The 12,444-nt window shown below is 43.5% G+C and overlaps 1 protein-coding gene across 1 annotated transcript; it reads left to right on the plus strand.

Annotated features, from left to right (window-relative positions):
- The first annotated feature begins 1,163 nt into the window (after positions 1-1,163).
- On the plus strand, positions 1,164-12,080 carry GJC3 (gap junction protein gamma 3). Its single transcript, XM_026019694.2, has 3 exons — positions 1,164-1,354; positions 7,586-8,361; positions 8,673-12,080. Exons 2-3 carry the CDS (start codon positions 7,587-7,589, stop codon positions 8,678-8,680), a joined length of 783 nt encoding a protein of 260 aa, XP_025875479.1. The 5' UTR covers positions 1,164-1,354; position 7,586; the 3' UTR covers positions 8,681-12,080.
- Positions 12,081-12,444: the final 364 nt, after the last annotated feature.

Raw genomic sequence — 12,444 nt, forward strand, 5'->3', positions numbered from 1 at the left:
ATGTTGTAGTGTTTAAGAGTTTGCCATCTGCAGCCAGACTGCCTTTTCAAATCCCAAATTCTCCAACTCACTAGCTGGTTAACCTTGAATAAGTTACATAATGTCTCTGTTCTTTATCTCTCTTTTCTGTAAAAGAGGATGATAATAGACTTACATCATGAGGTTGTCATGGGGGATAAGTAAATTAGTAGCCATCTAGCACTTAGAATATTCATCATTGATTTATTAAGTACTGAATAAATGTTAGTGTAATGGGATATTAAATTGGAAAATTTGGGATTTCAAGATGTAATGTTTTAGAAAATACAACATGTATGATGACACTCTGAAGTGACTTGCTAGTCTGAGATGAAATATTTCAAATAACAAAAAAAAGCCCCAAATAAAGAAATAATGGTTATGCCATTCTTAAGCCCTGTGCCCACATCAGAGTCATATACTATGGCAAAAGTTGTTGGAAATTAGAGAGAGGATATCTTTGGAAAGAGATATGCTGTTAGTTCTCCTCAAGGGTAAGGGGTGAGGGTGCTGCCTCCTGCATCTCAAACCTAGAGAGAGGGACCATCTAGAAGATGGTTGAACAATGCCCCAAAGGCCCACAGGGGCAGCATCTGGAACTCTCTTCCATGGAGAGTGCAGGGTTAGCTCTGGTCAAGACTCTGTGGCAATGAGTTATTCTCTCACCCACCACCTGCTGACCCAGCCTTGCCCCTTCCTTCCTCTGAAGGAGCTCCTGCTCTAGCAATGGGGCCGGGAATGGGGTGTCAGGCAGGTGTCACAGGTCTCACTGGGCCTGGTGGAGAGGGGCTTTGGCTCCCTGAGTTCCTGAGGGACATGGAGCAGAGGCCCATCAAGCAGTTTCACCCAGCCACACACACACACACACACACACACACACACACTCACATGCACATTCTTTTGTGTATAAACTTGTGCTTTGGGTACTTTGGCCAAAGTGGGGGACAGTGGAGGGCTTCATAGAGATTTAAACTTAAAGAAATTTTATCTGTTGTTGCCTTTGTGTACTGACCCTCCCCAACCCCCAACATGCAGAGGCCACTGCTCTCCTTTCAGATGGTTTCCAAAATCCCTGTTTCAGCGCACTTAAAAGAGGTACCCCTCACCCGCAACAACAGAAGGCTATTCTCCAGAGCCCATTCTTCAATAGCAGGGCTGCCGGCTCCTCCAGCTGCCTTTCTGTGCCAGGCTGCCAGGAATGAAGAGGGGAGGGGGAAGACGTGGGTGGTGGCAGGAGGCAGGGCCTGGGGGAGAGCTGGGACCCTGCTGGCTCCAGCCTGAGGACTCTGCCCTGCCTCTTTTCTCCGCTGTTGGTGCTCTTGCTCAGTGCTGCCAGGTGAGTACTGGGCAGAGAGCAACTGGGCTGGCGCAGGGGCCTGGGGGCAGTGGGAGTGGGGGCTGCCTGGGTGCTAGACTGGGTTTCTCTAACTCATGCATATACCAGGGACCTGGGGCGGTATTAGTACAATTCAGATTTGATTTGCTAAGCCTGGGATGCAGCCTGAGATTCTGCAATCCTGGTGATGCCTGTGCATCCAGGGGTCGTATTTTGGGTGCAAGAATCTAGAACGTTTTCCAGGCCAGATGGGGCAACACGGGAGCAGTGAGCCGGGTCCAGCACTGCCCTTGGTGCACGTCTCTCCCTCATGCCTTAATTGGCTGGGAGGGTTTCTGAAACCAAGGGGATCCTGAATTTTTCTTCCAAAGAACAGAAATGCTTAGAAACATTCTTACCAAAATCATGATGGAATTTTTAAAAATCTATTTACATATTTGAAAATCCCCTCACACTCTGGGCTTTCCACCCTCCCCCAAATCTTGAGTTCACGGGTATTGCTTCATTAAGTAAAATCATTATGCTGAGTGAAATAAGTCAATCGGAGAAGGACAAACATTATATGTTCTCATTCATTTGGGGAATATAAATAATAGTGAAAGGGAATAGAAGGGAAGGGAGAAGAAATGGGTAGGAAATATCAGAAAGGGAGACAGAACATAAAGACTCCTAACTCTGGGAAATGAACTAGGGGTGGTGGAAGGGGAGGAGGGCGGGGGGTGGGGGTGAATGGGTGACGGGCACTGAAGGGGGCACTTGACGGCATGAGCACTGGGTGTTATTCTGTATGTTGGCAAATTGAACACCAATAAAAAATAAATTTATTGTTAAAAAAAATCTTGACAGGGCTCAAATACTGCCAACTCCTTCCCAAAAGAGTTATTTTTGAACTATTTCTCCACTTCTAGAAACAGAATGGTGTCCCTTGAACTGAACTTTGAAAACAATGCTGAGCCCTAAGCTCCCCTAGTCCCATTCTAACTTGGGGCCTCTGGACCCATGGGCAAAGCTGTAGATGTGTTTGTAGGAGGGGAATGAGGGAGACCAGAGGGCTGGGGATGGCTAGAACAAATGGGACTACAAGCTCCCAAGAATGCAGGAGATGAGGGAGGAGGAAGGCCTGTATTTAGGCCCTGGTTTTTAAAGAAATTGCCTTTGGTCTCTAGACTTTGGGAGATGGAGCACAGTTTTGTGTGAACTTTCCAGGAGGTCCCAGGATTAGTTTTTGGTGGTAACAGCCACAGTGCAGAGGATCAGAAGAGTGCTCAGAATTAGATATGGAAGCTCCAAGCCATGGGGTTCTTGGGCAAATCCTTTTGTCCTGCTTTTTCTGTTCTCTCTCTCCCAAATCTCCAAAGCTCTGGAGACCCCAGTTCAGTTCCTAGAGCCTCTCAGAGGACATTGGGTGTCTGGCTACAGGTCTGGAGTGGGCACAGGAGAGAGAGAAAGAGAGAAGAACCAGGGATAGTGCCTCCAAGAATTACTAAAATTCCCAACATCAGAATATGCCAAGCCTGCTCTGTGTTAAATTCCAGGTCTGCTGGGAATGTGCTGGAGATGTGCTTAGAGCATGTTGGGCCTGTACTTTGAAATGTGGTGAGGCTGAGAGCCAGACATGAGAATTTACCAAGTTAGCTTTTAGTTTGGCAATGCTCCAGGAGAACCAGGGCGGAAGCCCCCAGAGCCTTCTGCCTCCCTGAAGTGGAAGGACCCCACAGCCTCACATAAGACAGGGAGAGGCTGCAGGCTTCCTCATAGATGGGGCTTGTTGAATGACAATGTGCAAGCAGCCTGGAAATGGGCTGGTCACTAAATAAATCCCCTCCGAGATGCTCCACTACAGATGTCTTGCTTACAGAGCTGGAGTGGTAATGGTCAGTGTCCTCCAAAGGTGGTAGTTCTCAACCGGGGTGCATCTGACCCTAGGGGACATTTAGCAGTGTCTGGAGACATTTGGGGGTTGGACATTTGTGGAGAAGTGTGCTACTGGCATCTAGTGGACCAAGGCCAGGAATGCTGCTAAACATCTCAAAACACACATGCCAGCATTCCCTACCCTAAATAAAATGATCAGGCTCCAGATATCACTGTTGCCAAGGCTGAGACCCACGGCCAGCCGTGGAAGCTGATCTTCCTTCTGGTTCTCTGTGGGACTCAGTATCCCTCCAAATCAAAACTTGGTTGAACATTTACAGAGCAACTTCTTTTTTTTTCCCCAGGCACTCCACTAAGTGTTTTCTCATCAATAAGCAAGCTAGTGATTTTGCTTTATTGTGGTCTTGATTTTCAAATTAGGAAACAGATTTTCAATGACTCATTTTTCTTCCTCTGAATTCTGGAAGAATTACCCATGTGCTTGCCAGCACCACAATCCGATTTGCCTTCAAAGTGGATTTTCGTTGTGCCACTAGTGATCTTTCTCCTCCCTTGTAGTGGGTTTAAATACTTAACGATCCATCTACTCTCATTTTCTCAGAGTCTTGGGAATTAGAGGGGGTAAATCTCTATCTTCAGTCTGCCATCTTTAATCATGAGGCCATGATATTGCATCTTTCTAAGGACTGAAAGTAGGTTTCTTCTAAAAATCTCAACTCAGTTTTATGGAGAAGAATCTTCAGTGGCCTGATTTACTCTGAGTCTTCACAGTCTGTGACAGAGGTAGAAACATAGGGACTGAGTGGCAGGTAGAAGAGGTTCTGACTCTGATTGCTAGTGGTTCCAAATACGGTTTCTCACAGCTGGTGGATAATGATATGGTTCTCTGGTCAATTAAGCCCCTTATAACAGTCGCTTGGAAGCAACTCATTCTATCTGTTCTGACTGCACAGAAGTGTCCATTCTGCCTAAACTCTGGCATAATGGCCTGTTCTTATCTATATACGTCACACTTGAATAACACAAATTTGAACCCTGCTGGTACACTTATATATGTATTTTTTAAAGTAATCTCTATGCTCAATGTGGGGCTCAAACTCATGACCCTGAGATCAAGAGTGGCATGCCCCTAGCCCGCAAGATGCCCCAGCAGATTTTTTTTTTAAGGAGTTGACAGCAAAAGCCACAATAAAGGCATTTATTTACAACTGCCCATTCCACTTCATGGGATGGAATGGAAGGCTACTAGGGCAGGAGTTGAGCCTGGTGCCCTTAAGTTCCCCAGGGAGGATTGCTAAGGACGTTGGCAGGGCTGTAGGTCATCCCGTGTGCTGTTGGAGTGGTCAGGTCGAACACCTGGGGTTTGGTGCTGCCCCAGGGCAGCTGTGCACCTAGACTTCTCCCTGCTGGGCATCGACCCCTCCTCAAGGTAGCTTCCTGGAGGTGGGCAACTCATGAGTGGCTGCAGCTGTCAATGGCTTCAGGCTGGTGGTGCATGTCCAGGCAGATGGGGCAGCTGTACTGTGCTGCTGGATGGCTGTCCCTGCCTGAGGATCCACTTGGAAGCTGCGTCCATTGAGTTGGGGTCATCAGGCTGTGGAACATCACTATCCTGGAGCCAGGCCAGGCCAGTAGCTGCACCTGCTCCTATCCCTGCCTTCCAGCCTATAGATGGTTTTTTTTTTCAATATACATAAACTAGTGTGAACATATTTTCTCTTCCTTATGATTTTCTCAGTAACATATTTTTTTCTGTAGCTTACTTTTACTGGAAGAATACAGTATATAATACTCATACAAAACGTGTTAATTGACTATGTTGTTGGCAAGACTTTTGCTCAACAGAAGGCTTAAGGAGTTAAGTTTTGGGGAGGAGCCAAAAGTTATATGTAGATTTTTGACTGTGTAGGGGTCAGTGCCCCCTAACCCCCACACTGTTCAAGGGTCAGCTATAGTTTATAACATGAGTACCCATTTAAATTGCCTTGTGTGTCTTTTTAGGTATTATGATTGGGAAGCTGATATGAGGCAAAATAGGGCATGTCTCATTTGCTGCCATGTCAAAAACTTAGAAATCCAGGTTGTTACTATTACTGGAGTTGAAAGGGACGCACCTAAGCAAGTGCAGAGAGGAAACAAGGGTGGATAAGTCCTTGATGCAGCTGGCAGGGGGCCAAGGACATAGGTCTGGGAGGGAGAGTGGACTTGGACAAGTGGAGAGCCACTTCTCTAATATCCGACAGGAATAAGTGGCATGACAAGAGGGGGGGGGGCTGCGTGGCTCCCCATCAAAGAGTTTCTATTTTTCCTTGTGGAATAAAAGGTTTTCAGGATCTTCTGAGACTGAAGGGATCCAGTGTATAAGAGTTTGGGCTGATTAATGGAAAAAAGATGTCATTTCCTAATTTTGATATCACTTTATAGGCATTTTTTAATGTGGGTCCCACAGATTGCTGATTTTATTTACCACTATTTCTTAAAAATTTACTATTATTTAGAAAGATTCAAATGCTTTTAGGGCTAATGTAATTTAAAAGGATGCTTACATTTTAAAATGTTATTAGAATTATGTACTTAAATCTATAATTATTTAATTACTGTGGAAAAGTCCAAGTCATTAAATTATATTGGCTGGGTTTGAAAATTTGAAAATCATCACCCTACTGAACTTATAAAGTAACTTGAAAATTTGAAAAAGAAATCATTTAAAAAGATGAATAAACTGTAATTAAGGGTATAATTTTCAACTAAAAGGATCAAATATATGTAAAAAGTAAAAAGCACAAACTAAAAAAGCAAAACATTACAGTAAGTGGTGAACTGATCTAAAAAGCATTACTTGTACATTCCTTTAAAAAGTTATTATTAGAGGACTCTTGAGTGGCTCAGCGGTTGAGCATCTGCCTTTGGCATAGGTTGTGATCCTGGGATCCGGGATTGGGTCCCGTGCCGGGCTCCCCATGGGGAGCCTGCTTCTCCCTCTGCCTGTGTCTCTGCCTCTCTCTCTATCTGTGTCTCTCATGAATAAATAAATAAAATATTTAAAAAATAAATAAAAGCCTCACTTAAAAATTAGAAGCAAAACAGTAATTTAATTATCCTCAAGGGAAAAAAAAAGAGTTTGGGCTGAACAGGGATGGTGAGAAACAGTGGCTGGGCATTGAGGAGGGCTCCCTGTTGTGACAAAGATAAAGATAGCATGAGGGCTGCAGCAGGGTGCTATTCTGTCTGGAGAAGTGACAGATTTCTGAACCCTGTTCCTGACCATGGTCACCTCTCACCATGCAGGAGAGATGAGCCCAAGGAACAATGACAAAGCAGGGCCGAATTTCAAATTTTTATCCAGTCAGCTCTGGCTTTAGCCTTATACCTCATTGCATTCCCTTAGTAGACTCTGCTGGGTTTTCTTTCTTTCTTTCTTTCTTTCTTTCTTTCTTCCTTCCTTCCTTCCTTCCTTCCTTCCTTCCTTCCTTCCTTTCTTTCTTTCTTTCTTTCTTTCTTTCTTTCTTTCTTTCTTTCTTTCTTTTTCTTTCTTTCTGTTTTTAATTTTTTTTTTTTAAGATTTTTAAAATTATTTATTCGTGAGAGAGAGAGAGAGAGAGGGAGGCAGGGACACAGGCATAGGAATCTGATGTGGGACTCGATCCCGGAACTCCAGGATCACACCCTGGGCCAAAGGCAGGTGCTAAACCCCTGAGCCACCCAGGGATCCCCCTTGGTTTTCTTTAAAATGTTCTCCTTTTCCAAAGCTGGTTAGGTCTAAGGAACACCAGACTAAAGCGGGCCTTGACACTCACTCTGTTCACTTGATCCACATTGAGCCCCCTATCCTAATCGCATCTCAGTCGTACTACCTTGATGAGAGTGAAGGCCAGACCCACACACCTGTGAGCAGCTGAGGCATGGTGGCAGAGAAAAGCAGAGGGCAAGAGAATGCATGTTCCCCTGGGGTCGTGTTCAGGTGCCACTGACAGTAGTAGCACCAGGCTAGGTGGCCATCAGCTGGGGAAGTGACTGTTTTCAGAGGGCTCTGGACTCTGACTAGCCTTTGGGAAAGCGACAGAGGGAGAGAGGGAAAGAGAGACAAAGATAGACCTTAGTCTTCTACCACACCGTACAGAGGGGGGCAGGAGAGAGAGCCATACCCACATCCACTCACTATTTTACATAGATGACTCCATTATCTGTAATTAGGAGCCATCAGTCTCGGGAATAAATCAACCAGACCCTTGGAGAAGAGCAAGAAGGATTGCTTTATCTATCCTTGGATTAACAGGAAAGAGGTGGTCTTGCCCTCCTCCTAAAGGACAGGGAGCAACACACCCACACTCATTATTGTCCTCTGGTCCCTAACAGGATGTGTGGCAGTTTCCTGAGGCAGCTGTTGGCTGAAGACAGCAGGCATTCCACTGCCGTGGGGCACCTCCTACTTCCCGTGCTCCTGGGATTCCGTCTTGTGCTGCTGGCTGCCAGTGGGACAGGGATCTATGGTGATGAGCAGAGTGAATTTGTGTGTCACACTCAGCAGGCAGGCTGCAAGGCCGCCTGCTATGATGCCTTCCACCCCTTCTCCCCACTGCGCTTCTGGGCCTTCCAGGTCATCTTGGTGGCTGTGCCCAGCACCCTGTACATGGGTCTCATTCTCTATCATGTGATCTGGCGGTGGGAAGAATCAGGGAAGGTGAAGGAGGAGACCCTGATCCACCAGGGGGAGAAGAGCAGAGATGCCTCAGGGGCTAGAAGCCCCAGGCTGCTCTGGGCCTATGTAGCACAGCTGGGGGTGCGGCTGGTCCTTGAGGGAGCAGCCTTGGGGTTGCAGTACCATCTGTATGGGTTCAAGATGCCTAGCTCCTTTGTATGTCGTCGAGAACCTTGCCTTGGTAGTATAACCTGTTACCTGTCCCGCCCCTTTGAGAAGACCATCTTCCTAAAGACCATGTTTGGGGTCAGTGGGCTCTGTCTCTTATTTACTCTTGTGGAGCTTGTGCTCCTGGGCCTGGGGAAATGGTGGAGGACCTGGAAGCACAAATCTCCTTCTAACTACTCTTCAACTTCAGAGAGTACCAAAAAACACAAGGATCCGACTGATAACTTCCCAGCGGTGGAAGCCAAAGAGCAGTTCCAAGAAGCAGGTGAGAAGGCACTGGCATCCCTCCTTCTTCTTGCTTCTGATGTCTCTGTCCTGATGATCTCCCACAGCAGGTCCCTCCACCTCTGGGAGGCACAACTCCCACATGTTGCAAAACAGAAAACCAGGTTCTAGGCAGATGTCTTCTGACCACTGCTCCCATTTCATCTCCCAATCCACATCTCTCTCAGTTTGACAATTCCTTCCAATGAATCAGGACCAGGGTACTCAGTCTGTTGTACTTCCTGCCTTTCCACTTAGTCTTCTTCCTACTTAGAAAAAGTCTCAGGTCCCATTTGGTTTTCTACTTTACAGAGTTATGAAGCTACCTGACTCACTTCTGAAGGGAACCCTATGATTGGATCTTCTTCCGAACATCCAGTGAGTGGGGATTTACTTCCATGACAAATTAGAGGCTGTTGAAGCATCTCTAAGGGCCATAGTGGCCACGCTGCCTGAAGCATTTCCCGGGACAACTCTTGCTTATGCCTTCCTACCAGAACCTTCTGGTGTCAGCCGCACAATTTTCACGGGCTTGGTTCCAGAGTCAGCCAGCAGAAGCCTCCATAAAACTGTGCTTCTCCCCTGTCCTGCACAATAATACTGCTGCTTTTGGCATTCCTGTTGCTGAATACGATTTCACTGTCATGGTGACTCTACTTACCCTTCCTCTGTTGTTCCATGTTCTCTGCTCCCCCCAACTTGAAAGGCCTGTAATCTATGAATGTCGCCAGCCCCACAGCATTTGTCATATTCAGATTGGCCTTCTGCACATATATAACCCATTGTCCTTGAACATTCAGATTTAATTTATCCAAACACTCAGCCATATCCCTTAGGCAGATTACTGTGAACTCAGAGGCTTATGTCGACTTGAGCCCACTGCCAGCTCGGACTTTTGCTCAATACTTGTTCTCCACTGGACAGAAACTATCCTCTTGTCTCCAGACCAGCAGCAACTCACATCTAGAGCCAAATTTCTACTTTTTAAACTCATATCCCTCATTTCACCCAGAAAAGATGGTAGAGTTTTGCTGCTGATTCAGGGGTAAAAGGAAGGGAGGTTTATATCACAGTATGATTTAGCAGATAATTTAAAACTAAATATCAAGCTTCTCTTTTCTTGAACCTCTCCATCCCATCTGTCTGAGGGTGTTCCAGCCTCTTACCTTCCTGTAGAAACATCTTCCCCCTCAGATCTCCCTTGCTCTCAAATTCTCAACGACCTGGTTTTGTTTTCTCCTTCTGAATCCAAAATTATCCCTGGGCAAATCAGGAAGGCTCATTCCTAAGGAAATACATTTGGTCCCCCCAAAAATCATTAACTAGAAAATTAATAATTTTTCTTTCTGCTATGCAAGTATTTTATAAAGAATCCCTCATCTACTGTAACCAGAGTCCAGCCAAGTAACCAAGGGTGGAAAAAACATGTCATTTGGAATTCCCCTGATAACATTTTAAAATAGCTTTATACAGTTTCATATGTCATATAATCCATCCACTTAAAGTTTACAATTCAATGGCTTTTAGTGTAGTCACAGGGTTGTGCATTTATTAATACAATTTTAGGACTTTTTCATCAACTTGAAAAGAAACCCTACAACTCTTAGTTTTTACCCCCAAACTTCCATGCTCCTTCCCCCCAAATAAACAACCACTGATATACTTTCTCTCCATATGTATATTTATTTCCTCTTGTATACAGATTTTCCTGTTCTGGACCTTTCCTATAAATGGAATCAATCATAGAATATGTGGTCTTTGTGACTGGCTTCTTTCACTTAGCATGCTTTTGAAGTGTATCTGTGTTGTAGCACATATCAGTACTTCATTCCTGTTTATGGTTTAATATGATTTCATTGTATGGCTTACACACATTTTGATCCATTTTTCAGTTGATGGACACCCGAACTGTTTCTACTTGTTGGCTATTATGAATAATGGTGCTATGAACATTCATATACTAGTTTTTGTGTGGATATATGTCTTCAACTCTCTTGGGTAAATACCTAGGAGTGGAATTGCTGGGGCATATGGTTACTCGTTTTAAGGAACTACAAAACTGTTTTCCAACAGCAGCTACACCATTTACATTCCCAGCAGCGATGTATAAATGGGTTTCAATTTATCCACATCCCCATCAATACTTGGTTATCCTCTTCCTACCTTCTTCCTTTTTCTTTCCTTCCTTCTCTTTTTTTTCTTTCTTTTTTAAAATTGTAGCCATCTTAGTGGGGTGAAGTGTTAGCTCATTGTGGTATGGTTCACATTTCCCTAATGATGTTAAATATCTTTTCATGTACTTATTGACTATTGGTATATTTTCTTTAGAGAAATGTCTACTCAGATCTTTTGCCCATTTTTTAATTGGGTTGTTTGTATGTTTGTTGTTGAGTTCTTTACATATTCTGGATACTAGGTTCTTAACTATGATTCCCAAATATTTTCACCCATTCAGTGGGTTTTCACTTCACTGATCATGTCCTTTGATGCAAAAGTTTTTAATTTTTTAAAAGAACTGAATACATTCTTGTTTTATTATTTTTAAAAATTTTATTTATTCATGAGAGACGAGAGAGAGAGAGAGAGACAGAGACAGAGACAGAGACAGAGGCAGAGACATAAGCCAGAGGGAGAAGCAGGCTCTCTGCAGGAGCCCAGTGTGGGGCTCAATCCCGGATTCTGGGACCATGCCCTGAGCCAAAGGCAGCTGGTCAACTGCTGAGCCACCCAGATGTCCCAAAAGTTTTTAATTTTGATGAAATTCAAGTTTTTCTTTTGCTGCTTCTGATTTTGGTGTTAGGTTTAAGAAACTGATACTTAATCCATGACTGTGAAGATTGACACCTATGTTTCCTTCTAAAGGTTTTATAGTTTCAGCTTTACATTTAGGTCTGATTGATTTTGAATTAATTTTTATATATGGTGTAAGGGTTCAATTCATTCTTTTGCATGTGGGTATCTAGTTGTCCCTTCACCATTTGTTGAAAAGCCCATTTTTCTTCTATATAATGATTTTTGGCATCCTTGTTGAAAATCTGTTGCTTTTCCATATATAGCACTATTTCTGGACTCTCAATTCTATTCCATTGATCTGTATTTTTACTCTTACCCTAGTATCACATGTTTTGATTGCTGTAGTTTTGTAGTAATGTTTGAAATTGGAAAGTATGAATCCTCTTACTTTGTTCTTTTTCAAGGTTGTTTGGCTATTTGGGGTCCCTTGAAATTCCATATGAATAAAACTGCGACTTAGCAATCCTCAGTATTTTCAGTAAAGAAGGAAGTTCATCTCAGAAGTATGGCAGGATAGAAAAAAAAAAAAAAGAAGTATGGCAGGATAGAAGCCATAAGGACCTTAAGGTGTCATGGGACATTGTTTGCCACTCAATACATAGGCAGACATACAGACACATACACACTTACATTACATTCATGGTAAAAAATCAGTAAATCAGTAACTGATGAGACCACTTCTTCCTGCTTAGTCCATATTAAGACTCAGATTCTTCTTACAGTATTCAATAGAATCAGTATTATTGTAATAACTTTGTACGGGGACAGATGGTGATTACACTTCTCGTGGGGAGAGCTAAGTAATGTACAGAATTGCTGAATCACTAAGCTGTAGCCCTGAAACTAATGTACCACTGTAAGTCGGTTATACTTGAATAAATACTAAAAAATAAAAAAAATAAAAAATACAGTATTCCAATTTTCAAAGAATATGCATTTATTAGTTGTATAAAAACCCAAAAAAGTAGATATTCTGTCGGACTTTTGTCAAAAACCCCAACACAGAGATCACAGGAACCCCCTTTTTAAGTCATTTAACTGGACATTCAGTAACTACTTACTGAGCATATTATGGAAAGGCAGTATTTAATATTGAAACACAAGAAGAGTTTAAAAATTTCATTCATAAGAAAAAGAATAGAGTGAGAAGAGGAAAATAAAAAATCCTATGAAGGGAAAGAGACAATTCTCTGAAAAAGGGAAGCATGTTGTTTGTTGAAAGCCTCCATGGATGTTTCTTGAGAGCAAAATGGTTGCTCTTCACGTTGGGTATCACAAAGGCTATAGCCAT

The sequence above is a fragment of the Vulpes vulpes genome, chromosome 3 (genome assembly GCF_048418805.1).
Source record: "Vulpes vulpes isolate BD-2025 chromosome 3, VulVul3, whole genome shotgun sequence".
Taxonomy (NCBI): Eukaryota; Metazoa; Chordata; class Mammalia; order Carnivora; family Canidae; genus Vulpes; species Vulpes vulpes.